Source organism: Embiotoca jacksoni, unplaced genomic scaffold, assembly GCF_022577435.1.
Source record: "Embiotoca jacksoni isolate LCO1_2020_lvr unplaced genomic scaffold, fEmbJac1.0.p SCAF_15, whole genome shotgun sequence".
Taxonomy (NCBI): Eukaryota; Metazoa; Chordata; class Actinopteri; family Embiotocidae; genus Embiotoca; species Embiotoca jacksoni.
This window is the reverse complement of record NW_027185285.1, coordinates 3912978-3939215: the sequence shown is the minus strand read 5'-3', so window position 1 is coordinate 3939215 and position 26238 is coordinate 3912978. Positions and strand designations below refer to the sequence as shown.

Here is a 26238-nt window from a genome sequence, read left to right as displayed (position 1 = left end):
TCGACCCGAACGAACCCACCGGCGAGACACGCTGGACGTGTCCCTGGCACTGAACCAAAAACAAAACAAAAAAAACTGAAGCTTCTGACGATGGTTTTGTTTTTTTTATGAAGTGTAAAAAAAATAATAATAATAATAAAAAAAAGGAGTGACCGGTCATTGTAATGGGTAAAGATTACTACAAAGTGTTAGGGATAGCCAGAGGTGCCTCCGAGGATGAGATCAAAAAGGCGTACAGAAAACAGGCCCTGCGCTACCATCCCGACAAGAACAAGAATCCCGGTGCCGAGGACAAATTCAAGGAGATCGCTGAAGCCTACGATGTCCTCAGCGATGCCAAGAAAAAGGACATCTACGATCGCTTTGGAGAAGAAGGTAAACAGAACTGCTCTCTCTCTCCGTCCTTTCTGATTCTGGATCGGTGGTGCCATCTGTCTGCACCATTAATCACAATGAATGAATGTGTGCGTGTGCGTGTGCGTGCGTGTGCACAATAGGTGAAGCTGGAGAACCTGCTGGAAACTGCCCGTCCTGTCAGTCTGTGACTGGGATGATAATTATGGCTTAACCTGCTCAGAAATGCAAAAGTTTTGTGCCTTTTGGCTTCGATGTTTACTGTCCACAACATGAGCAGTGTGATCATTACAAGTTTGCACGTGATGGACATTTTCTTTTTCGTGCACTTATTACGTCTTTTTTATGGGGATTTATATGTTACTGAGGTAAATTACAGAGAGGTGAACATGGGGGGGTGGGGGGGGGGTACAGACAGACTGACCAAACCTGTCCTAAATGTTGCATGTGCCTGACAAATGTATTTATTTATATAATAAAATATAGATTTTTTTTTTTTTTTTTTTGGCTTCTGCGTATTAAGACAATATTACCATGCAAAATAATCGAGATTCTGTGTTGTAGTTTCATTTTTGTCCACTCCAATTTCAGAGCGATGCCTCACTGCTGTTAATTAGCATCTTTGACATGTCTGTACTGCATTTTCGTGTCGGTACCGATGTTTAAAACTTAAAAAAAAAAAAGAGCCAATAATGATGTTTTTCCACGTCATCTTCCTCATTAGGACTGAAGGGTTCGGCCGATGGCAGAGGTGGAGGACACAGCGGTCAGAGCTACAACTACACCTTCCAAGGAGACCCTCACGCAATCTTCGCGGAGTTCTTCGGCGGCCGCAGCCCGTTCGATCACTTCTTCTCCCACAACGGGGAGGATGAAATGGACGTCAACGACCCCTTCACAGCGTTCGGCATGGGAGGAATGGGCGGCATGGGCGGGTTTCACAGGTCCTTCAAATCCCACCCGGGAGGCCCTCACAGGGCCCACGAGAAAAAGAAGGACCCGCCTGTGGTGCACGAGCTGAAGGTGAGCCTCGAGGAGGTCTTCTCGGGCTGCACAAAAAAGATGAAGATTTCCCGCAAGAGACTGAATCCCGACGGCTGCACCATGCGGAGCGAAGACAAGATTTTAACAGTCGACATCAAACGCGGCTGGAAGGAGGGGACGAAAATCACGTTTCCCAGGGAGGGAGATGAAACTCGCACCAACATTCCTGCAGACGTGGTGTTCGTGGTCAAAGACAAACCTCACCCGGTGTTCAGAAGAGAGGGCTCGGATATAGTCTATCCCGCCAAAATATCCCTCAGAGAGGCAAGTGTCAGGATAGAAAAAGAAGAGAAAAAAAAATAAAATATCGTTGTTCGTTAATTTTAAAGTTGCCGATGATCAAAACCAGTCATCAGTGACAGCACAGACTTATGCGTCTAATTACCTTGTTTTCTCCATCTGTTTCCAGGCGTTGTGTGGATGCACAGTCAACGCTCCCACGCTGGACGGCCGGACCATCACCGTGACCTCCAGAGACGTTGTCAAACCCGGAATGAAAAAGCGTATCGCCGGAGAAGGGCTGCCGCTGTCCAAGTGCCCCGAGAAGAGAGGTGACATGATCTTGGACTTCACAGTTAAATTTCCTGACAAACTGGGACAAAACACACGTGATGCACTCAAGCAGATTCTTCCCCCCTGACTCGAACTGACTTCAGTCTAAACCCCCCTCTAAAAACAAGTTCACATTTCCAGTGTCTCCTGCGAAGCCTCACATTTTGGCCTGGACGGTTGAGGCTCAGGGCAGATTTGATCTCAGCTGAGTTTTAACACCAAGTCCGCATTTCTTACCCAGGATGGAGTCAGTTTAATGAGCGTCCAGGAACTTTTCACTGTGTGTGAAGGAGACAGTCAAACCACAGACGCGAAAGCGTTTAAAAAAAAAAAAAAAAGCAGCACGAGGAAAATGTATTTAGGAAGTTAAGCTTTGGTTTCACAGCAAGACATTTAGGGCTTTAAGGTAACAGGCAGCCAGCTACTTAACAATACCTCAGGACAGATGGACTGATGCATGTGTGAATACATAGATATTTGCACCAATACTGACCTTATTAATAGTAGCAGCGTTATATAGAGTTTTCTTTTTTAAGTGTTGTCACGACATTCTGTGTTTATACACTCATTTTCTGTGCTATAGTCTAATAACCTGCCGGGAAAAAAAAAAAAAATACCAAGTAGTCTCAAAGGCTGAACGTAGTACCGGTGTACGGGCATGCCCAAGAAGAGATGGTGTTTCAGTGATGTAACCTTACATATATATGATCCACACGGTGATGCAACATTAACCACCCATACATCAGGTTGTCCTTTTTAGAGGGGAGCAGACAGCTGAGACTGGGCGAGAGGTCCGGTCCGGGTCTCCTGTCAGGAACACAGCGATGCTGCATCATGCAAAATTTCAATCTGAGGAAAGAGAAAGCACTTCTATCACATCGTTCCTCTGTGCTGGCAGAAGACAGATCGGTGAATTCATAAAAAAACAAACAAAAAAAAAAAACACGTTTACTTTTACGACATCATATTTATCCGGGAGTACACAGTTTATTATGTGAAATATTTGTTGGAAGATTTTTGTGCCAAACAAGCTGTCCCTGTGTAATTATAATATGGATGTGTGTCTGTCTAAAAGTATGCCGAGGGCATGTGTGTATCCTGACGTGTGATTGACAACTACCAAAATCATTTGTAGCCTGTAGCAGAAAATGTTTATGATATTTTATACAAATATCGTGCATTAATGATATTCGAGTTCCTCCTCATCTGTTATTATAACTCTGTTTAACAGATTATAGAGTCAAAAGTCGAGTGTGTTTATTTTTTTACCGGCCTACATGATACAAATCTGGTGCATCAGGTGAAATATTACCGACTAACATGTGAAAACAAAGTGTGAGCCCCCGTTTTAAAGGCATTTGCAATTTATTTTTGATTTTTCATGGCTTCTCTTAAATCTGACGGCGTCCAGTATGTCGTTTCACAGTTCAGCAGGGATCCTAAAATACTGAGCTCTGCCATGTTTGACTTGAGTTGCTGATGGAAGCTCAGTTGCTTGATTTTGCACATTTTAAAGTCATTTTAGTGTTGATGTGACTGTCGGAGGGAAAAACAAACTTCATGATGACAGTCCTGACCTGCTGCTTCATACTGCAGTTTTTAGTTTCTAACGGACACAAACATGTGGTTTAACATGAATGTAGAGATGTGTAATCTCTAATTTTTGGAAACTTTTTTGTTTGTTGGCTGAAAGCTTTTTTTTTTTCTTTTCTTTTTTTCCTTTTTTAAAGGGAAAAAGGCAAAAGCATTATTTTTGTTTTACCTCTTGTTTATGTTTTAAAATTCCAGTTGGGAATCAAAATGCTTTGATTTTTAACAAAGATTTTATGAAATGATAATAGGTTGGATTTTTTTTTTAATCCTATGCTGTGATGATTTGCAGTTCCACATTAAAGAAACTGGTAAATAATGCATCAGCTCTGGCACAGTGTTTTAATTATTATGGTCATTTTAACAACACGTTTTTTTCCCAAACCTTTCCCTCTTATTCCATTTCAAGTAGTGGACTTCAGGCAACACAGTTTAGTCTTTATAGATCAGTAAAGAAAGTTTATAAGCCTGAAGGCCTCACAGCAGCTACTGTACTGCACAATCTAAAAAAAAAAGTTAGACAAAACTAACAACATACTGTTCATTTTAAGTCTGAGAGCACTAAAATAAAGGTCAAAGTGTCATTCAAATCTTAAAGGATTATTACCTTTAGATTGCAAGGGTCAGTCTGCACATCAGATGTTGATAGTTCGTGGCACTCTGGGGATTTTAATCCCGGGAGGTAGAAATACAGCAACCACAACGTAAGCGTTTGTCCTCAGGAGCCGTGATTATTTATACTCAATTTCATTGATGTCTGGCCTGTAGTTTTCCAGATATCTTTGCTATTTCCAAGTTACTCTCTAAGGATTCAACTCTTGTATTCTCACACAAGCAGGTCACATTAATGGTGTCATTATTATGATTATCACATAATCATTTGGATACACACGGTGCTCAACGTAGGTCCTTTTCACGGGTTTTATTTTGAAGGATTTAATGCACTACGGTGTTATTTTACCGGCCTTGACATCATTGCTGTTGCAATCCAGAGTTGCAAATACTATTGATTATGAATACACCTCACATGGACTACAGCTTGACAAATACAAATTGTCACAAGGATTTTTTTTTTTTTTTTTTTTTTTTTTTTGTAATTTTTTTACTCTGTGTGGCGTCGAATAACTTATAACGCTGTTAAGTCACCAAACGCTTCCGGTCAAAACCTTCAAAATAAAACTTTCACACGCTATATACCTGTAGTTATGGTCTGTGGCCACCAGGGGGGAGTGTGTACCCACGATCGTTAACATTTCTGTCAGATCAACGGTATCAAGCGTTACGGGAGACACAATAATAGCATGTGTACACTTTGTAAACACCAAACACAGGCTTTTTTTTTTTTTTAATTATTTTTTAAAACAGACACAACACATCCTGACCTACTTACGCATAACAACGCATCTGAAATAATGGTAATTACCCTAATAAAACATGTAGGTTAAACAGCACACTTATGATTTCTAATAATTCTCTCGCTCCTCGACAAAATGACATTTAACAACGTTACGAATTACAGCGAACACTCTGCCTAAATTTCACATCCGGAGCTGTTTCTTATTTCTTTTAACTTTGACAATAGCTTCATTTTTTTTTTTTTTTTTTTAGGTTTTGTTTTTTACGAGGGATCCTGAAGGCATCACCGTTCCACCCCTGCTGGGCCGCCTGCCACAAAGCTAATTCCACACACACACACACACGCACGTACACGCACACGCACACACACACACACACACACACGTACATTACCTCCCGTCCTGACCGGGCCGAGTCAAGCTGCCAGGGGCGGAGGACGTAAAGATAACGGGACTTTCTCTGCAGCTGTAACGTTAATTCTTGACAGCGCCGTTAGCAGGCTGAGCTAACAGGACGAGCTAAAAAAAACAACAACAACAACAAAAAAAAACAACAGCAACTCCTGCTCCGGTAAGACTTGTTTTCTTTTCACGGTGAAGCTAACTGGCTAACTAAACCTTTAGAGATAGCGACGTTATAAGGAGGGATTAACAGTCACCGATTAAGCTTCCGGTTGTTTTTTTTTTTTTTTTAAATGTTGTGTTTTTTTTTTTTTTTTTATTAGGTAGCCAAATGCTAAGTAGCCACTGGAGAAGTTGGTAGGAATTGAAAGATATTTGGAAAATATGTCGGAGCCAGCCGCTAACTTTAGCTCTCTACAATGCGTTGCTTGTCAAATATACAATTGTAAAGGGTGAGCAGTGCTGCTGGGAATATTTCTTTAATGTCATTTCTTTGTACAAAAAAAAAAAAGGTGTAGAGGCAGAGGATATTCAATCTCCCAATGTTGCACCTGAGATGCCAAATGTTTGTGGTGGATGCACGATGAAGTTTCTGTCTGTGTGTGTTTTACAGCTGAACATCTCCCACTTGCAGACCGCTGGACTCCAGAGATCCAGCTATGTGAGCTGCTCTGATGTGTGGGTTTCTAAATCCGTACAGCGCCTGGTTCAGACGGCTTTTAAGCCGGTCTTACACTTCCTGTGGCATAAACATCCAACAAGACGACCTGCAGCTGATTCGGCCGAACAGGCTGGAACAGTTGGTCTGGATTGCAGCTCCGTAACTCTCCAGAGCGGCCTCCTCCTCCTCCACCTCCACCTCCACCTCCTCCTCCTCCCCTGAGGGACTTACTATGCCTCTGGGACTGGGAAGAAGGAAGAAGGCGTCTCCGTTGGTCGAGAACGAGGAAGCGGAGCCCATCCGCGCAGGTCTCAATGTGGCGGGTATGGACGGCCTGGACGGAGGTGTTGTCGGACTGGGAGAGGGCGCCGCCTCCGAGGGTCTCCCTCCACCTCCCAACAGCATGCGACCTCGCCTCATCTTCCACACCCAGCTGGCTCACGGCAGCCCCACGGGCCGCATCGAGGGCTTCAGCAATGTCCGGGAGCTCTACGCCAAGATCGGCGAGGCCTTTGGTATTCCACCGTCTGAGGTGAGTCGTTCTGCAGGTGGTGACGGGGTGTGACGATACAGGAGTTTAAAACGAGATAACATTTGACTTGATGTTTGCGTGTGTCTCCACAGGTCATGTTTTGCACGTTGAACACTCACAAGGTGGACATGGATAAACTGCTGGGAGGTCAGATCGGGCTTGAGGACTTTATATTTGCCCACATTAAAGGCCAGCGGAAGGAAATAGACGTTTTCAAAGGGGAAGATGCCCTCGGGCTGACGATAACCGATAATGGAGCCGGCTACGCTTTCATCAAGGTGAGGCGTGCTAAAATGGTCGCGACATGGTTTTTCTATCGACTCGAGTCTCTTCAGGGAAAAGCACGACTATATTAGGGAAGAAAGCGACGAGCCGGATCAATTATTTGTTTTGCTGCTTTTCAGAGGATCCGTGAGGGAAGCATTATCCACCAGATCCAGGTCATCAACGTGGGTGACATGATCGAGTCGATCAACGGTCATCGCCTTATTGGCTGTCGACACTATGAGGTGGCAAAGATGCTGAAGGAGCTTCCCAAAGGAAAAGAGTTCACCATCAAGCTTACGGAGCCTCTCAAAGCCTTCGGTAAGTGTGAGAGGAAGATGCATGAAGTAACCTGAATCACAAGTTCACTGTTAGATAGTTCAGCTACACTGTTCCTGAATAGATTCTTTTGTTTTTAGGACTTCTCAAAGTGTTGATGGATTTCGAAACATTGTTTTTTTGTTTTTTTTTTGTAGATATGATCAGCCAGAGGTCCGGAGGCTCGAGGTCGTCATCAGGGGTTCAGCTGGGTACCGGCAGAGGAACACTTCGACTGCGCTCTAAAGGTCCTGCCACGGTGGAGGACCTGGTGAGCGCACGCGCACACGCACACGCACACACACACACACACACACACACACACACACACACACACACACACACACACACACACACGTGGATTAACTGCTCTTTGTACTGTTTAAAAAAAATTGAATTGTGTTGCATTGCCTGAGTATGTCTGTTGGATTTTGTCCTTCCAGCCTTCTGCATTCGAGGAAAAGGCCATTGAGAAGGTGGATGACCTACTTGAGAGTTATATGGGCATCAGAGACAGCGAGCTGGGTAAGTGTGTGTGTGTGTGTGTGTGTGTGTGTGTGTGCGCGCGCGCGTGTGTATATTTTGGCTCGACTGGTGTCATATTAGTGTGTAACTTTAAGTTCTCTGCTCTCTGAACGTCCTCTCTCGTCTCCTCAGCGGCTACCATGGTGGAGCTGGGAAAAGACAAAAAGAACCCAGATGAGTTTGCGGAGGCTTTAGATGAAACCTTGGGGGACTTTGCCTTCCCCGACGAGTTTGTTTTCGACGTCTGGGGTGCGATCGGCGATGCAAAGGTTGGACGGGTGTAACCACAGAAACTAATGGAGCCGAATGACCTCTGTGTGTGTGTGTGCGCGCATAACGCCCACGGCATTCAGCGCTACTAGAAAACACAACACTACCGTCATGAGTTTGTTTTCATTCCGGTGTATGCTCCTTCTATTTTTGTGAGTTTGTACCCTTTTGGGAGACTCTTCTGCGACAAAGAATAATCCAGTTAATTGGGAGTGAAAGGGGACTGTGATGACTTCCCAAGTGCTTTTATTTGTCTTCCAGCTTTTCCTTTTTTTTTTTCTTTTTTTCAGAAACGACAAGCACCCTGACGAGCATCTCCTTTGACCGCATCACATGACCCTGCATGTCATTGTTGTAGTTGCTGGCAGTGGAACAAGTACAGCCAAGTACGGCACAGGTTTCTAAAATGGGAGAAATGAAAAACAATGGCTAACACGAAGTAGACATTGATATATATATATATGTATAGCAAAAAGCAGTGTTTTTTTTTTCCACGTTACACTGTTGCACTGCGCTGTAAAGCAACAACAGACGCGAACATACAGTAGATTGCACTGTACCTCACCTGCTGAGCAGTTCTTGCACAGTACAGGGCATCGGGCTCCCTGAAGTACAGTGTCATCCTGAGCCACTTGATGTTACTGTTATGGATCGGTTTTTACAAGCATGAGCTGTTACATTTTTATCTTCCTGATGGATTCTGCTGGTTTCATATTCCTTTTTTTTTTGTAATTTTTTTTTTTTTAGGTCAAAGTATAAAAAAAAATAAAAATAAAAGGTGGTTGGAAAGGGGTCATTGTAAACTGTAGCTCGGTGGTGTTTGTTCACCGTTAACACACTCCACACGCCGTGATGAATTTAACCGTGCAGAAAGCATTACATTCCTGTCTTTCATATGTTTGACAGTGTTGAAGAAAATCAGTGTTAATTTACATTAATTGAAGGCATGAGGATGAGAAGTGGTTTCCAGGTCTGTGGATTTATTTTTTAAGGCTAGTGTTGTTTTATTGTTTTTTTTTGTTTTGTTTTTATTTGTTTTTATAAAGTGATGTGTTGTCTATTCTAAAACAAGGTTGGTGTAACTGTTGCAACTACTTTAATACAGAGAGCAGTATTAAAGAAGAAAATGTAGTAGATGGAGTAGTTGTGTAGAAAAGAAAAAGGATCTGTTAAGAACAAAATGCCTTCTTTTCTTCTTATTTCATTCATTTTATATATTTTGTTTGCAGTCTGGTGCATGGTGTTGAACAATAAGGATCATTGGAGCAGAATGAGACCAAATGACTTCCATCATGCTGCAGTCGCTCGTGTTGCTCATAGAAAGGAAAAAAAAAAAAAAAAAAACGGGCAAAGTTGCACCTGTTTAGGTAAACACACGTCTTAAAAAGAAACTTTTGGTGTTAACCTTTTTAGTATATCCAAACGTATGAAGCTATTTTGTAGTTTTGTTTCATTCCTCAGAGTTAATGGATATCTACATGGGTTATGTAATGAAACTGATGCTAGAACACTGTAACACTAAGAAGAATATGTTATTTTGATGGCTTTGTATTACACTGATGTCAATGTCCAAAATATAATGCAATAATAACATGCACAGAACACTTTTCTTTCTCTTTGGTCTTTCTTAAACACAACACCAGAACTGTGCAGTTTTACTTTGACAAATCCCACCGGTTTTAGTCTATTAAACATGTTTATTTAGATCAGGTTGTCTGAAACTTTGAGCTCCTTTCTTTTGAAGAGGAAGTAGAAACACAGACTGTGATAAGCTGGAGTGTTTTCCAGCAGTCACAGAAACCGTCCCTGAGGACGCTTGTGTGTTTTGTGTTCCTTCTCACTCCCGTGTCCTCCTGAAATATATATGACATTTAACTAGACAGCGAAATCACTTCGAGTGTCAGCGGGCCATCAGAGGTAATGTAATCCGATCTACCTCGGTAAACTTGATAGTGCCGGTCGAGCTCAGCGGGGTCACTTACAGGCCTCAATCAAAGAAGAGAACCGTCCTGCTTCAACACAAGTTACAACTGCCCGGATTGTAAATGTTAAACGATGTTTCATGCAGCAGAGCTACATTTTTTTTTTTTTTTTTAGAAAGAGAAACATGCAGGAGTTTCGGAGTCCGTCCTGTTTCCTAAAGTCCTGCTGTGGCTGGCAGATGAGGGGTGATCACATGTCCTTTATTTACTAGAAGTGAACCAGTTCTTCAAGTCCCTGTTGATCTATAACCCTGGTTGCTTAGAAAGTGTTCCCAGATTACTCTGTGGACTCCCTGGAGAGCACTTCTACTTCCTAACAGACTGCTCAGCTCTCCCCACAACAGGAACCCGCCATGGCACTGCGCCCTCGAGCTTCCTCCCAGCCTGGGAAACTCTCCTTCTTCCAGAGCCCGAAGGCGACTTCACCCGTTCGTCCGCGGGCCGTTTCCTCAAGCTCAGGCTCCATGCTGGAAGAGGAGCTCTCCTGTCCCGTCTGCTGCGAGATCTTCAGGGACCCCGTGGTGCTCAAGTGCAGCCACAGCTTCTGCCGGGCCTGTCTTCAGCAGTTCTGGAACAAGAAGAGGGCGAGGCGCGAGTGTCCCATCTGCAGGAGGAAGTGCTCCCTGTCGGAGCCCACGGTCAGCCTGGCCCTGAAGAACGTGTCCGACACCTTCCTGAGGGAGCAGGGGCGCAGGGCAGCCGCGACTGGCACAGCTGCTGGGGGTGATGAGACGAGGGAGGAAGCGGGGAAAGTGGAGGTGAAGTGCACCACACACGAGGAAGTGCTGAAGCTCTTCTGTCTGGATGACTTTGAAGTCCTGTGCTGTGTGTGTCACACCTCCAAGAAGCACCAGGGACACCGAGTGTGTCCCCTGGACGAAGCGGTTCCGGATCTCAAGGTACTGTGCTCCCGTTTATCAACATGTTCACAGTCGCCCGTGGGAATGCACGGAAAGCTTCTCGCGTTACAATCCACTTTTTTTAAAATTTATTTATTTTAATTTATTTATTTTTTAAATGTCAGGTTACTGCTTTAAGACTTCAGCAGCAGCAAGTTACACTCAATATGACTGCATGCTGGATGTCCTGTGACATTCATGGCAGTTTCTCCACCCTCACCTCTACAGGCAGAGCTGAAGAAAGAGCTGAGTCCTCTGAAGACAAACCTGCGTCGCCTGTATGAAGCCAAGCAGGAGTGTGATGACACAACTGTGCACATCAAGGTATCAACAAACACACAGATCCACGAAACACCAGAGTACCTGCATGACCGCTGACGTGACTGTGACCGAAGCGGAGCCGTGCGCTGTTGGTGTGTAAACACGTCAGCCGAGGTGTCAGGAAAGCTGCCTTGTTTTCAGGATGAAGTTCTCGGACTGGACGAGAGCATTTAGAGCTACCGTGTCAGTAATTCAGTGTTTCAACTGTAGTAAAGGATATTTTAGACGCAAAACTAGAAAAGGGAGATTAAATCCAACAGGTGAGTGTTTTAAAGATGCCAAAGAAGGCAGTGAGGAAATTACAGTCATAACAGGCTAATGATGTTTTTACTTTTTTTTGTTTTATGGTTATTTAATGTACAAAATATTTGGTGGATTTACTTTTTTAAGATGTACAGGTGAGTTTAAATCTAACTAAAATAAATTATTCTTTTAATTTATTTTTGGCTAAGGAGGCGTATATAAAACAAGGCACTGAAGATAAGGCAGTATAAGTAGACTACAACAACAGACTACAGCTCGTTATCAGTATGTTCAATGTGTTTCCGTGTTGATCCATATTTCCATGCGTGTCCAGAACCAGACTCGGGCCACAGAGAAGCAGATCAGGGAGCAGTTTGAGCAGCTCCGGGAGTTTCTCCAGAGGGAGGAGGACGCTCGACTGGCCGTCCTGCAGCAGGAGGACGAGGACAAGAGAGAGCTGGTGAAGAAGAAGTCCGAGAGCATCACCAGGGATATCCTCACCTTCTCTCATGCCGTCATCGCCATTGAAAACGAGCTCGCATCCAGCGACGCTCTTTTCCTTCAGGTGAGTAAAATGTTTTTCCTCTCTGAAACCACCTGATCAGACAGCACACAGTTTATAATCGTTTGTCGTCTTCTTTCAGAATTATGCCAACACAAAGAAAAGGTAGGAAAATCTTCTGCTCTATAATCTTCACCTTAGTAAATGTTCAGTACTGGTTGACTCCTTCTTGTCATTTTCCTCCTACAGAGCTCAGCTCCCACAGAAGGATCCAGTAAAAGTGTCGGGTGCTCTTGTAAATGTGGCCAAGCATGTCAGTTCCCTCAAGTACCATGTGTGGGAGAAGATGGCGGAGCTGGTTCAGTACAGTGAGCACTCACTTGACTCTCGTGTGAAACACGTGTAGTGTAATTTTATAAAACAGTTCGGTGTAGTTATTTCACTCAATCAATAGTTTGACCCTGAGGATGACTGCTGTGCGGTCGATCCTCACTGGAGTGTTGTTTTTAATCGGGTCAGTGAAGGATTTAAAAAAAAAAATAAAAAAAAAATCTTCTGCGTAAATAAAGCAATATGCCGTGAGTTTTGAGTGGAATTCATTCCCTCTTTTGCCTACATCACTAAATCACCATCTCTTATCCTCTTTGCCTTCCAGCATCCATCACCCTGGACCCCAACACTGCCTACTCCTGGTTGTCTCTCTCCTCAGACCTGACCAGCGTGGCCAATGGTGGATCCCTGCAGCAGCTCCCGGACAATCCCGAACGTTTTGGCCACTTTGTGTTTGTGCTGGGCTCGGAAGGCTTCACTTCAGGCCGCCACGCCTGGGAGGTGGAGGTGGGTGACAAGGTGGACTGGATGCTGGGGGTGGTCAAGGAGTCCATTGACAGGAAAGGCCACATCTCGGGCTGCCCCGAGGGCGGCTTTTGGATGATCTCGCACTACGAGGGCGAGTACGCGGCCATGACGAGGCCCAGCACCCCGCTGCACCTGGAGGGCGAGCTGACTCGAGTCCGTGTGCAGCTGGACTACGACTCCGGGGAGGTGACCTTCTCCAGTCCTGGCAGCATGAAGCCCATCTACACTTTTACTGACTTCTTCACCGAGAAGATGTACCCCTTCTTCTGCCCCGGAGCAAACATCAACGGAAACAATCCCAACCCTCTTCAAATCTGCCCCGTCAAGGTGGCTGTGTGGAACAGTGCCACGTGGTGATTTCAAATGCTTACATAGGACATCAGCGTATTTCAAATTTAAGCAATCGCCCAGGTGTGAATCAACCATTTAACCCCGATGATATCGGTGCATGTTTGTGAGTAAAATGAGCAGGATACAAGCAGAGTAATTACAACAATAAGGACTTTATTTCACTTGGATTCCGTTAGTGATTGACTGCAGTCTACGAAGCACAAAGTGGCTGTTTTAAAGCAACCAGGTGACGAACCTGCCCTCATAATCCGGGAAGGCTCCTCTCTTCTCCTCAGTCAGGGATGCCACCACAGTAAGCATCCTCTGCACCACTCTCCTGGACATCAACCTCCCCCTGGTGGTCACAAGCGCGCAGTTAATACGACATCTTACACAAGAGCACAATTATTGTCACTTTTACCTGAAGGCCAGCTCACTGGTTCTTCGTGATATGAATAGTCCTGATCTACGTTTTTGTTTCCTCCTCAGGTATGACTCGGATCTGTTTTTAAATTGTAGTCTGAACAGTAAAAAAAACACAAAAAAACCCACTCCTGACCAGGGACAGTTTCACATTTGACCCATATTTTAATTGAGAAATAAATGTGATTGTGTATTTTCTTGGGATCTCTCTAACGTGATCATCGCGCTCTGTGTAACCTAATTGTTTTGAATATCTAAGGCGGGGTAACTATCTGATACCAGCATAAGGTGTGAAACTCAAAATCGGTTCTGAGCTGCAAATAAAATCCTTCTTCGTGAATGAAGCCTGTTTTGTAACACGATTTATCCCCACGAGAACACTTTCTTAGTTTTTCTCTCTGGTTTGTGTTGATTGAACAATAACTCGTCCAACTGTGTCTTTGCTATTTTTTAGAAACCGCACTGTGATGCACAAACACTCAACCGTTGTGTATAAAAGATTACAACGTTAACGTGCTTCTCGATTAAGAAAGTAAACTCTCATTCAGGGCTGACTCGGGTTCCTCTACATTGTTTCCTCGTATCCTTTATGGAGGAATCCTGGAGGTCAGTGGAAACTTGCTGCCTCACCTCCTCTCCACCCATGTCCGTGCGCTGCCAGCCAGGGTGCAGCCCTGAAAACAGGATCTCATCCTTCTTCAGCTCCTCTGAAGCCCAGGAGGAGAGGAGTGGTGGGAAAAGGAGGGGACCGTTGAGGTTATAGCTGGATATTTCCCTCGATTAAGTGTCAGCAGATTGTTACTTACCTTGTTGATGTAGGAGATGAGAGGGAAGAAGACATCCGACTCTTTTATGACTTCTGTTCAAGGTGACGAAGAACCGGATATCGATGACCACAAAGAGGAATAGAAAAAGTCAGCAGGAGGAAACGGAAAACTTTCATTGTACTTTCTCTTATTTGAAGCAGTTTTGAAGTTCACAGTTTCAAATGTGACAATCCTTCTCTGCTCTTACTTTGATCTTCGCAGGACCCCGTGACGGCGCTGTTGAAGGTATCCTGCGTGTCCTCGGGACTGGTGTCCTGCAGGGTGTCGCTGGCTCAGGGAACCCTGCGTTGTTAATCAGCAGGTTCATCGCCCCCTGTCCGCACCAGAGGGCCCACCTGCTGGGCGCACTGATTTATGCTACAAAGGTCGGTGGCGTCTGACAGAGAGAGAAAGAAAGTGGCGCATCAGTGGTGGTCAATACCACACAGTCAGATAAATATCAGAACAACTGGAGAGGAGAGGCCTGTGTGGCCAGGAATGGACATATGAGCAGGACGAAGGGTTTATTACACTATAACAGAAAAACACAGAGCTCTTACCAAGATGAATGACGGGGAACGATGTTAGATTCTTCTTTGCCAATATTTGCGACGCCTGTAAATACAGGGGAAACAGTTTCATTATTCAGAAGCTGCAAAGGATTTTTGCTTCCGTTCTGTCGTATCAGTCTCTGCAACTTTGTACTTCGCAAGATCATTGTTTAACATTTGAACAGTCCACAATTTAGGTAAAGGAAGTGTAGGCTCTCACCTCAGCCCTGGGTCCATGCAACAGTTGATCAGTTTTCTCATTGGGTGGTGGGGGGCCTCCTCCACGCTCAGGCCTCTGTTGGCTCTTGTGATAAGCCTGCGGCTGACTGGCTGAGCCGCCATTTCCTCTGACTCAGTCTGCACAGTTTGAGGCTGAGCTGTTGGATTCAGCCTCAGTTGAGTGTTTAGTCTGCAGCCTGGCCACACCCATGCTCTCATATCGGTGTGTGTGTGTGTGTGTGTGTGTGTACACGTACACGTGTACTTCAGGTCACTGTGACGGGTGTAAACTGGGCTTTCCATAAAATAACCTCCAGCAGGCAAAGACACAACTCATGATAGCAAATGAAAGAAGCAAATGTGGTAATAATTATGACATGTAGATTTTGTAGGTTTTTCTAAACCCTGAGAATGACAGTGCAAAGCAACGAAGGCAAATAGTATGAATGTAAAGAAATTGCCCTGGAAGCTGACCTCCACTTAAAAACACACTCTCTATTTTGTCCATGGAAACATAACTAACAGCACACACATGAAAGGTCATGCTAGACTTTGCCTGATTAAGACTTGTAACACGTTAGCAGTACTGAGTGGTCCTTGATGAACCTGGGGACATTACAGTGGATCAATTAGAGCCACTTAGTGTTTCACAGTGTTGATGTATCAAAGCAAAAAAAAAAAAAAAAAAAAAAAAAAAGCTCTGGTATGCGAGCTCAATAGACCACACCAAAGAACAGAAGCAGAGAAAGACTGTGCTTGCGATTCTAATTTTTTACGCCATTATCTGAAGACGTGTTAGTTATATCATTATCTCGAGAAAACAAGCTCTGTTATCTCCATATTTCGAGATAAACAACCTGTAACACTGAGCAAACAAAAAGTATTTTCGACAGAAGCCGAGAACGGCTGTGCTTTTTTTAAAAATACGAGACAGTATTTCAATAGAAACTGAGAAAGGGCCCCTCGAGTTAAATATCAAATTTTCTCGTGATAACGAGTGAATTTATGTTGTTATCATGAAAAAATAAAAGCCCAATTTCTGCTGAATTTCCAATAATTCAGAGGAAAAGTTTATGCTTTGTACTGTTACTTCACAAATTCTACAGTATGTAGCTCCACTCTGACCAACTTAAAAATTCTACTTACACGTGCGTCAGCTATAGGCTACTAATCTGAAAAGTTATAATAGTGTCACTAACAGGGGGATTTTTCTGCATTCTGCACTTTTTAAAATGTTTAGTACATTTTGCTGATAATACGTAGCATTATCAATGCAGGACTACTCTGTTTTAGTGGAGTATTATTACAGGTATTTTTACATGAACTTAAGCAGAGGACCTGCTCCTCCACTACTACTGATATGTAATAAATTGGCTTGTTTTTGATAGGTTAATTTACCTCGTACTCTCGAGCTTTGTTTTCTGCAGATAACAAAATCATTAACTCGCGATCTCGAGCTAACAGTATAATTTTTTTTTTATTTTTTTTTATTGCAAGCACGGCTGTTCTTGGCTACAAACACAAGTAGTTTTATGTACAGTTGTACGACTAAACATATTAATCCATTGGGTCAAATTCTCTGAAGAGATATCACTTACAGCTGCACAAACTGACACCAAAACAGATGACAAGCTATATGGACTAACTTTAATATATACATATTTTCATCTGGTATAATGGCACTAAAGCTACAGCAGTGGTGTTGGCAGGGATGCCAATTTGCATCCCCACCACATGGCTGCACACCATTTCTATGCGAAACGGCACATTCTGAATTATCGCGCAAAAGATTTACAGAGGCTTGCAAATCCTTGATAAATAAACAGCATAAATGTCCACAGTAACAAATAATTTTATTTGAATATAATAGAACAAAACCTCACATTTGTTTAAACAACTCAAGCTAGGCTGTGCAGACTGATAAGAATGGTGCATTTTTCAGAGAAATCTGACTATTTTCTTACTGAAAACCAAATTATATTACAGATTTAAATCTACATTAGCAAACTAATTACTTGTTAAAGTGGATATTTATAGCAGTGTGCAATAAATACAGCTAATACTTAATTGTGAAGCTTATAATTCAACTTCAAAACTGAGAACTTAAACGACACGGCTTTTAAAAATGTTGCATTATGAGCTTCACAAAGGTTGTTTTTATTGCAGGGCTATTGTACTGAATGCTATTATGTTACAGTATATATTCCTGTTCTTGTGTCCATCTCCTGCATCTCTAACATGCGTGTCAATACAAGCATGCGGAGAGGGCGGGCCTTTAAGAAAAGAAATCAGGCGAACGATGAACTTCAGGTCAGGTTTGTTGAAAGGGACCCGAAGAAAAAGACATACTTCTGACAGCAGTGTGACTGAATGCCCTGCCGTGACGATGTAAGCTCGCTGTCTAATTATGTCTGTTCATGACACGGGTGCTCTTTGGATTCCTCCGCTGCTGGTGAACGTGCGATGAGTGTGTGTGTGTGTGTGTGTGTGTGTGTGTGTGTGTGTGTGTGTGTGTGTGTGTGTGTGTGTGTGTCTGACAGTGTGAGCGACAGGTAGAAAGTTTCAGAAAGGAAGTGTGATGACCAAAAAAAAACTAAAGAAAAAGAAAAACCAAACTGGGGTGTGTAGACTGTAGCGTCTCTTTCAAATACGCCAAACAACATTAAAGTGGTGATGGAACACACCTACGACACAGAGACGGACACAACAACACATCCCTTCACTTTCATTTGGCAGCAGGTTCCTTTGGCTGCATAAAATGATTAAAAAAAAAAAAGTGTCTTGCTCTGAATCCATAAGCGCACAAACATATTCATCCAGCCACCCTCCCACGCACGCGTACACACACACACACACACACACACACACACACACACACACACACACACACACACACAGTACATGATGCAGTACATAACATGCACAAACACTGATATAAATACATACATCTTTTAATTAAATGCACTTCTGTGTCCGCAGCTCTCCGCTTTGAAAATAGGAAGGTGCATAAATAAAACATTCCCGTTGTTATAGAAAAGGTCCATGCATGTGTCGCACCTCCGAGTTCACTGAGACTGAACGAGGAGAAATTTCGAGGGCTATGTGCCATCTGTCCGTTTTCCTTTCTCTCTCACTGTTTTGTGAATTTTAGCTTCTCTAGCTTGATAGTGTTGTTGTTGTTGTTGTTGTTGTTGTTGTTTCTTCTCCTCTCTCTGTTTTGACAGTATATTAGTCTTTTTTTGCGTGTCTCTCACAGATGGGTGCTGTCCTGCGTATCGGACCTGTGGCTCTCTGAGAGCCCAGCACTGCACTTCCTGTTGCTCCCCTGATTGGGTACCAGGGAGAGGGGGTCTGGCCTGATCAGGTACCTGCAGACGGCGGCAGAAAATAGATCCCTCTAATATTGGCAGTTTTCACGTGTGTGTATTTCACAGTGCCGCCAATTATATGTGGTGCTGTGTACTCACACAACATCATGGAGCTCCAGTCTGGTGTCTGGAGAAGGGTTGATGAGGATGTATGACAGTCTGTTCCCCTGGTCTGTCATCCCATCTGACACAGGAAGAGACGAGGTTAGTGAGACAGGAAATAAAATAGGAACAGGATATACAGCAGCAGGCTGTGCTACATCTGTATACACAGAATGGAGGAAACGTTACAGTGAGTCACACAACAGGAAGATGAATTTAGATAAAAATGGACACAAGAAGAAAAAAAACACAGAAATCTCCCATGTTTCCCACATAGGACACACGCGATCACATGTATGACAAATGTTTACCACATGTTGCAACATATAATAACGTGGTGAAAATATGTGGAAAGGTTTTCACATGGATTCACACATTACACCGTGAAAATGTTCCAAAACCACATTCTCACGGGCAAAATACATGTGTCACACGTCATGTGGTCACGTGATCTAATGAGTTTTCACATGTTAAATTGATGTGTTTTTGTTTTTTTGTAAGGGTGATTAGATGTCCCTTTTTTAAATTTTGACTACTGCAGAGTGCATGAATGTGCATAATAGTATTTTGTTATAGTTGGTCCTGGTGGTGCAAAATCTGACGTATTTAAACTCGGTTAGGTTTTAAAGCTTGGTTCTGTGGGCCACAACTTAAATCCGAGGGCTTGTAAGAGGCTTAATGGGACAGAAAAGCTAAATTATGTTGCTCAAATTTGTAATATTGTTTGTAATTTCCCCCAAATATTTGCTTTTGAATAATTCATAATTATCCATAGATCTGAAATGTGCCAAGGGGATCCAAGTAGACTCAGCTAATTTCTTAAAGAAACTTTGAAAACAATATTTATGTTTGAAGAATATATTTAATTTGTAAAGTGATTCCAGCTGTCAGATACATGCAGTGGAGTAAGAAGTACAATATTTACGTCTGAAATGTAGTAGAAAAGTATAAAGCGTGGCATCAATGGAGCTACTTCGGGAAAGGAAAAATGCTTAAATCTTCTTGGACATGCACGCGGATATGTGTATTTTGTTGCATTGCACCATTGAAAAGTATAAATCTGTAGTCAGAATCAGGACGACTTGTGTTCCGACACAACTTGCTGTAAGACTTACTGAATCCAGTCGGAGAAAGGCCCAGGTGCTTCATCCTCGTTTGCACCAGGGCGTTGAGTTCCTGCCTCTCCGAGCGCCTGAACAGGTTCAGTCTCTGCTGGCTGATCCTCTCTGCCGCGCTGCCCGGGCCCCCTTTGGCCCCACTGGAACTGCGACCCCCCCTTCCTGCTCAGGCGCCGTGCCCACTGCATGCTCTTCCTCCTGAGCAGCGGGTGGTCCGACGAGTGGGACGAGGTGGAGATGGGCTCCGAGGAGGTGGAGTTACGGTGGGCGGCGGTCCGGGACAGCAGAGGCTCTCTGGGCTCTCTGGTGTCCTCGTAGTCCTCGACCGTGATAGATACCTGGGACTGAGACACAGATAAGCGCACACGCTCACACTTTCATTTCCTTATCTGGTATAATCAACCAAATCAGTTCTGCAGCAGGGCTGGTTCTGCTCCTCAAAATTCAGAGGAGTTCATACTTTCTTATCAGCTTGGAAATTAATGATGAATGAGATGCACTCTGTGTATAATAATCAGTTTGAAGTGTTGTTTGTGTAACCATCAAAACCATCCTGCCTCTTGTTTTCTGTAAAAAAAAAAAAAAATTATGCCACTTCCACACTGTCACAGCTGTCAGTTTTCACTTCATCATGTTAAATATGTAAATTTGATTCAAGTTATTTCTCTTATATTTATATGTCTGTCTTCTGTCATAAATTCAAATAAGATCTGCCCGTCATCACGTCTACCCGCATTTTCATAACTTTGCATTTATTTGTTGCCAAACATGCACTAATTGGATTAGGATTTAGGGAAGTGCTTCTCTTTTTGGATCTCATTGTAATTTTATGATTGGACTGGAAGCAAGACAGTAAGAGATTTTACACTTGAGAAAATCCAATACGTAGAATCTCTCATAATCCCAAAAATGTATTCTTGAGAATTTAATGAACCTGGTAGTCTTTCTTCTCTTTCTATTTTGAGCCCTGCCAGCCTGCTGGAAGGGGTTTCGACTTCAACCAGTGAATCTTTAGATATAAAACAGAGAGAGAAGCAGCTGACCTCAGAGACAGGAAACTTTTGTGCCTCTGTACGGTAGATGCCTATGGGGATGTCTCCAGTGGAGGAGCATAGTTTCTGGTAGAGCCTCCCGTAGGTGCGGATCCACAGGTCGTCTTCTGTGATTTTCATCTAGAAAACAAACAAAACATTGCTCAGCCTCGGAGGCGCTTCATAGTCCAAACAGACTGACTTCAAGCTGCTTGTGTTCGGCCACTCACAGCACAGAGGAAGCCTGAGCCAGGCATGGAGTCTAAACCAAGCAGCAGCCTGGCGATGGAGATCATGTAGTCCTTCACAAATGACTGGCAGCACAACATAACAGACAAGTCAGCAGAAATACAACACATTTGGCATTTTACGCCACTAAGGAGGAGGATTGTGATTGTTGTTAGTCAGTGAGAGTGTTTTTTTCAGAAACCTGGTAGAGGAGAGTGTCCAGCATGCTAACACTGAACACCTTCCCAGCTGCGAAGGGCAAGCGGAACATGAAGACCAGGTTCGACCCCTTCTCCCTCTCCTTCTGCCGATCAAAGCACACAGACACGCATAGCCCTTTTCAGATTACGCCGATCCATGAGGTGATCAGATGAAGAGATAACTCTGTAAGCACTGTCATCTTTTTAAAAAACAGATTTCTATTGTGGACTGAAGCCTTTTCCCAGCATGCACTGGGACGAAGGCAACAGGACTGACATTCACTCTCAGGGCCAAATGAGACTTCCTACTGCATCTGTTTTGCATGTAATGTGGGATTAAACCAGAAAAGCCCCGACATGCAGAGCCGAATCAGAAAAAAAAAGGCTGGAAACCCACAAAAAGTCCTTCCTACCGTGAGGCAATCCTGCTCTCATAATATTGTTATTCCCGCATTTACACATTCATTTTAAGATGGGATGGCAAGCAGTAACTAATTTGCTGCTTTGTTGATACATGTTATTGATGCCCATGAGGAGAATCATTACCCGCAACACGGAGAGCAACAACAACAGCTATTAAAAAAGGCAACCAGAGTGAAAGGAACAAAAACCAGAGGCTACTATCAGTTAATTTATTAAAAAAAAAGGGCGCAAAAGATCTCTGCAGTTTTTCATGATAACACCAGTGGTCCTTAAAATTCACTGAGAATATCAAATGAAGACTGTCTGTTGTGTTTCTGACATTGTTTTGTTTTGAAGTCTGGCTGAAGGGAAATGACAGTAAAAAAAAAAGGAGAGGTTTTAAAGTCGAGATGATTTTACCTTCTCTAGTTTGGACAGAGCCAGGGAGTAGTGGTCTTTGACTTTAAACTGCATGAAGCGCATGTTGGCTGGATGTGTGAGCTCTGTGATGATGCTAAGACCTGGAAACAGTCTGAGAGGAAGAAGCACAGAGACAGAAGGAACATTCACTTCAGGTGAGTCTGTGAGATTGTTGCAGAACAAGTTTGGGCAAAGCAGACCTGAACAGGGTCTGGACGTTGACGATGGTCTTCGCATCGGCCATGTAGTCCTCCTCTGCAATCATGGAGCTCTCCTTGTCAACCACCACCATGGTGTCGGCAAAAGTGACTCCGCATCGCAGCAAGCTGTCCAGACTGTGGAGCGAGAGAGAGAGAGAAGAGGCAAAGGGAAGAAGAGTAAGAATAAATCAAAGAGAGTGAAAGAAGTTCATCAATACATAAAGATAGCAAAAGATGAACATAAATAATAAAACCAGTTTGGCGATTTGGTCTTACTTGTCGATGGAGCCCACTGTGTAGAACACCATGGGAAACCAACAGATTGCCTCCAGGAAGTCTGCTTCAGGTCTGAACCAATCAAAACACAAATAGACTTGAGAGGGAGGCTGACCCCCCCTCACTACTATACAACACAGCCAAACTGCCTGTTGAGAACGCTGAAAATAACAGCACTACACAGGAGTGACTCAGCATTTTATTGCCTTTTTATTGGATTCCACTCTCATTTGGCTGACAGCGATTGGGTACCAGCCACACACAGGACTGTGGAGCACATTGTCCTGAAAGCGTTCAACGTTTCACAAATCATGTTTAGTGTGACCTTAAATAGCTCTGTTTTTCTCCTCCACTTGCTATTTAAGGACGGAGCCGTTTAACCATCTCGTGCAAGCTAGATTTGTAGCGCAGCTGTCCTGCTCACCGCAACAATTACGGGCAATATCAACAGGTAACCTACTTCAGTTTGGAGCAAGCTTACAATAACAGCCTTTGCATCAAAACAGATAATACAGATGTTGTCCTCACACACTCTCCAGCAGCAGGACAATGGGGTTGAGCTCCTTCCTGGGTCGGTAGTAGGCCCGTAGAGGCACAATGAAGTTGTACAGACCATTTCCTGCACTCTCCGCAGACACAATGATCAGTTTGTTTTTGAAGCCGTAGGAGCGGGCATCCTCAAAAGGGCTGTGGTGACACGCCTAGCAGAGAAGAAGCACAACGGTCGTAGTGAACGGTGGCAATTTGTAAAGTAAAGATGGAGTTGTTTAGGTTCCTTACCTTGTCCATGCGCAGGCAGCAGAAAGGTATCTTTTCTTGCAGAAGGTGGCACAAAGCAGGTGAGCTGCCGATGTACGGAGAGTTTAGCGGGTATCCCTTCGCCCACCTGCAGCACAGGCCCACATTTACCTCCGATCTCATTTATTTCAACAAACCCATGTTCACACGTTCAAACACCGTACTCACTCGCAGTGTCGACCCCACCAGTGGGCGCTTTCATCTTTGTCACTGTCCTCCTTGCCCTCTTCTCCCGTCTCGTCCTCTGACTGGTCCCCCAAGAGGTCAAAGGTGGGGTTGTTCACACCATCTACTAGCTCCAGGACGGGGGCGATACTGTGTCGCCTCTCCTCCGCTGACTCGCCCATGGCAGGCAGAGCCAAGGTGTTAGCGCCCCCCATCTCCATCCTGGAGCTGTTTCTGCTTCCCTTTCCACTGCAGAGCCCTGTGCTTCCCGGGTCCTGGCCTTCTGGGCTGCTGTCGCTGGAGTCCTGCAGGTCGATGGCCACCGTACCTGAAAAACACACACACACACACACACACACACACACACACACACACACACACACACACACACACACAATTCATATTACAACAGAAGATGGTTTAATCACAGGCAAGAAAGCTTCTGAACCAGGTGTGTTAAGACAGAGTGGCTTTACGTTGCATTTAGTTTGAGCCACAGTGACAATCAAACTCTGAATTCAAACATACAAAGAGGCTGTTGCACAGATACCTGGCAGCACTGAGCTCATTGAGAAAACCAGAGCTGGACAGTTTCATTTTGTCCACTAGGTGGAGTGTTTGTAAAACCACAGTCTCTGACATTTCAGCTCATTTGGCAGTTGCTCTTATCAAATGTGACTTATAATCAGATACATGTTAATTCCTCTGCAAAGCTGTGAACATTCTTTGGTATCCCAAGATAGGTTTTAAATGTGAAAACTGCATAATTGTGACAGCTGTGACTGTGCTGCTGTCTAAGATAGTTCCATAACAGGTTTGCATATTTGACAAACACAGAAACTGCAAAGTAGAAGGTCAGTGTATAAATGTTACACAGTCTTTGTGCTGTGCCCATTTGACTGACCCATGCTGGCGATGATACTGTGGACTGGCAGGCGGGTGAGTCCGTGGTAGATGGTTTGTGGCACTCCCCTGGCATTTCCTCCTGTTCTGCCCCACGATGGCTCCCTCTGGCCCCTGACAAATGCCGAATTCTCCTCTTTGGAGATATTGATGTAAAAGCATATGTCAGAGGCCCCCATGATGTGGCATGGACCAGGATTTAAGAGGATGTTGGTGGTGTCCAGTCTGCGCACGCCGATTAGACACACTCCATACCTGCAAGGGCACCGACTAAGTCAACTCTGGACTGTGCAGTTTGGTGGGTTTTTATTTTTGGATGTTTTTTTTTTACTTACTTTTTATGAGCATGAAAGGAGGCAAAAGTGAAACTCTTGCCCTGGTATTCTCCAAAGAATTTACTTTCTTCCAGGCGGATGTGATGCACCTCATTGGCTGAGCAGCGCCGATAGGTCCGGTGCCACTGGTCCGCCGAGCACGCACCGCCCTCCCTAAGACAAAAAAAACCAGGATTGACTGGTCATGTTGGGAGAGAGTGACCTTTAAAACATGTCAAACACAGCATCCAGCTCAGCACCTGGGCCACATGGGAAGATTTTCCATCAAGGTTGCAGAGGTAACATCTTACATCTCTGTCAGAGCTGCTGATCAATACTTCAATCAGCACACGGGAATAGGCAAGAACACTCAGCCTGTCTAAACAACAGGTCGCAGATATACACATTCACACAGTTAAGAGGACAACAGTTCTCTCAGGGGGATGTGGCATTAGACGCGGAGGCTAAAGAGGTGACAGCAGGGAGGGTGTGGGGGCAGTGTGAATGTGGGTGGCCTGATACAAAGACTGCATTATACAAACAAGTGTTAAAGCAACTTTGTACTTTACAGGAACGAAGTGCAAGGCAAGAGAGGAGGAGGACAAGTCCTCGTCATGTGGCATTGTCACAACCAATAAACCAAATGGCAAACATACTTAATGCTTGAATGCTGAACTCATCAGTCATCAGTACTGAAGTGGCTCATTTAGTATTTTTTTTTTTTTTACAAATAAATACATATATTTTCATAAAATCTAAAAATGTGTTATAATCGACAAATTATGTTTATTTTAGTCCCTTGTGTACACAGTGAAACAAACCTTTAATCTTCAGAGGTGGAGCGACTGTATATACACATTTTATCAAATTCAAGGAATATCTACTGATATCATTTCATCTGTTGCCTATTTTTATAGATTTGAATAAAAAAAATTTCCATGATCATGAAGATGACACGCAAATTTACACAATCATCAACTATAATCCCCTACAAGCTCCGAGTAAGTGCATTGAACAAAGCTCCGACTGGATGCGCCAGAATTCAGATAAAACTGAAGTGATTGTTTTTGGAAACGAGGCAGAACAATTACAAGTCAGCTACAAACCAGTCTGGGAATCATGGTTTATTACAGAGTCATCAGCTTAAGAACATATCAAAGATTAAAGGACTTATTTCTTAGCAGGATTTGGAAAAACGGGACTACTGTAATGGCATGTGTACAGATCTATCTTAAAATCGATCAGCTGATTCAGTACGATGCTGCTCGTGTCTTCACCAGTACTGAAAAAGTAGATCACATTGCTCCAGTTCTTAGATCTTTACACTGGTTTCCTGTCAGTCAAATAATTTATTTCAGAATGCTGTTAGTGTTTTAAAGCACTGAATGGTTTAGAGGCCAACGTTCTACGATATGAACCATTCAGACCCCTCGTGTCATCTGCAAACGGTCTGCTTTCTGTCCCCAAACAAACAACTAAACATGGAGAAGCAGCGTTCAGCTTTTATGCTCCACACATCAGGAACAAACTCGCTGACACCTGCAGGTCTTCTGCAACTCTCAGTTGTTTTAAATCAAGACTGAGGACCATTTTGTTTGCCTTGGGCTTTTAACAAATCAAAAAAATTGTCATTGCTTCCTCTGCACTGTAACTTTTACGATTGTATTTCCTATTTTTAAACTTTGAAATTTCCATCGGTCGCTTTGACATTT

General features: G+C 43.7%; 4 protein-coding genes and 1 long non-coding RNA gene across 5 annotated transcripts in view; 3 read left to right on the top strand and 2 right to left on the bottom strand.

Moving 5' to 3' along the window:
* Positions 1-37: 37 nt before the first annotated feature.
* dnajb1a (DnaJ heat shock protein family (Hsp40) member B1a) lies at positions 38-3861 on the top strand. The gene is made up of 3 exons (XM_069148941.1): positions 38-375; positions 1079-1662; positions 1808-3861. Exons 1-3 carry the CDS (start codon positions 165-167, stop codon positions 2036-2038), a joined length of 1026 nt encoding a protein of 341 aa, XP_069005042.1. The 5' UTR covers positions 38-164; the 3' UTR covers positions 2039-3861.
* Positions 3862-5224: 1363 nt separating this feature from the next.
* gipc1 (GIPC PDZ domain containing family, member 1) lies at positions 5225-9471 on the top strand. The gene is made up of 8 exons (XM_069148942.1): positions 5225-5466; positions 5911-6490; positions 6583-6768; positions 6895-7075; positions 7231-7343; positions 7516-7597; positions 7730-7866; positions 8158-9471. The coding sequence occupies exons 2-8, from the start codon at positions 6191-6193 to the stop codon at positions 8173-8175; spliced, it is 1017 nt and encodes a 338-aa protein (XP_069005043.1). The 5' UTR covers positions 5225-5466; positions 5911-6190; the 3' UTR covers positions 8176-9471.
* Positions 9472-10153: 682 nt separating this feature from the next.
* LOC138197906 (E3 ubiquitin-protein ligase TRIM39-like) lies at positions 10154-13198 on the top strand. Its single transcript, XM_069148933.1, has 6 exons — positions 10154-10748; positions 10977-11072; positions 11647-11877; positions 11957-11979; positions 12064-12182; positions 12470-13198. The coding sequence occupies exons 1-6, from the start codon at positions 10203-10205 to the stop codon at positions 13027-13029; spliced, it is 1575 nt and encodes a 524-aa protein (XP_069005034.1). The 5' UTR covers positions 10154-10202; the 3' UTR covers positions 13030-13198.
* On the bottom strand, positions 13160-15712 carry LOC138197914 (uncharacterized). The gene is made up of 3 exons (XR_011178238.1): positions 14792-15712; positions 14440-14628; positions 13160-14284 (listed from the first exon to the last, which is right to left on the bottom strand). It is a non-coding gene; the product is annotated as an uncharacterized lncRNA (long non-coding RNA).
* Positions 15713-16628: 916 nt separating this feature from the next.
* kcnt2b (potassium sodium-activated channel subfamily T member 2b) overlaps positions 16629-26238 on the bottom strand; it is a 38830-nt gene continuing 29220 nt past the window's right edge. Inside the window, 15 exon segments of the mRNA XM_069148923.1 lie at positions 16629-18369; positions 18469-18553; positions 19587-19746; positions 19748-19933; positions 20633-20761; positions 20851-20934; positions 21051-21152; positions 21871-21982; positions 22071-22205; positions 22347-22418; positions 22875-23047; positions 23127-23232; positions 23313-23637; positions 24214-24467; positions 24548-24700. Coding sequence (XP_069005024.1) covers positions 18252-18369; positions 18469-18553; positions 19587-19746; positions 19748-19933; positions 20633-20761; positions 20851-20934; positions 21051-21152; positions 21871-21982; positions 22071-22205; positions 22347-22418; positions 22875-23047; positions 23127-23232; positions 23313-23637; positions 24214-24467; positions 24548-24700 — 2194 coding nt within the window. The 3' untranslated portion in view covers positions 16629-18251.

Excerpts from the sequence above, each read along its gene's own strand:
- dnajb1a (XM_069148941.1), top strand. The coding sequence starts at position 165 with ATGGGTAAAGATTACTACAAAGTGTTAGGGATAGCCAGAGGTGCCTCC. Across the intron at positions 376-1,078 it reads CGATCGCTTTGGAGAAGAAG|GACTGAAGGGTTCGGCCGAT; the intron begins GTAAACAGAACT and ends CTTCCTCATTAG. Across the intron at positions 1,663-1,807 it reads CCAAAATATCCCTCAGAGAG|GCGTTGTGTGGATGCACAGT; the intron begins GCAAGTGTCAGG and ends ATCTGTTTCCAG.
- gipc1 (XM_069148942.1), top strand. The coding sequence starts at position 6,191 with ATGCCTCTGGGACTGGGAAGAAGGAAGAAGGCGTCTCCGTTGGTCGAG. Across the intron at positions 7,076-7,230 it reads GGAGCCTCTCAAAGCCTTCG|ATATGATCAGCCAGAGGTCC; the intron begins GTAAGTGTGAGA and ends TTTTTTTTGTAG. Across the intron at positions 7,344-7,515 it reads CTGCCACGGTGGAGGACCTG|CCTTCTGCATTCGAGGAAAA; the intron begins GTGAGCGCACGC and ends TTGTCCTTCCAG.
- LOC138197906 (XM_069148933.1), top strand. The coding sequence starts at position 10,203 with ATGGCACTGCGCCCTCGAGCTTCCTCCCAGCCTGGGAAACTCTCCTTC. Across the intron at positions 10,749-10,976 it reads AAGCGGTTCCGGATCTCAAG|GCAGAGCTGAAGAAAGAGCT; the intron begins GTACTGTGCTCC and ends TCACCTCTACAG. Across the intron at positions 11,980-12,063 it reads TATGCCAACACAAAGAAAAG|AGCTCAGCTCCCACAGAAGG; the intron begins GTAGGAAAATCT and ends TTCCTCCTACAG.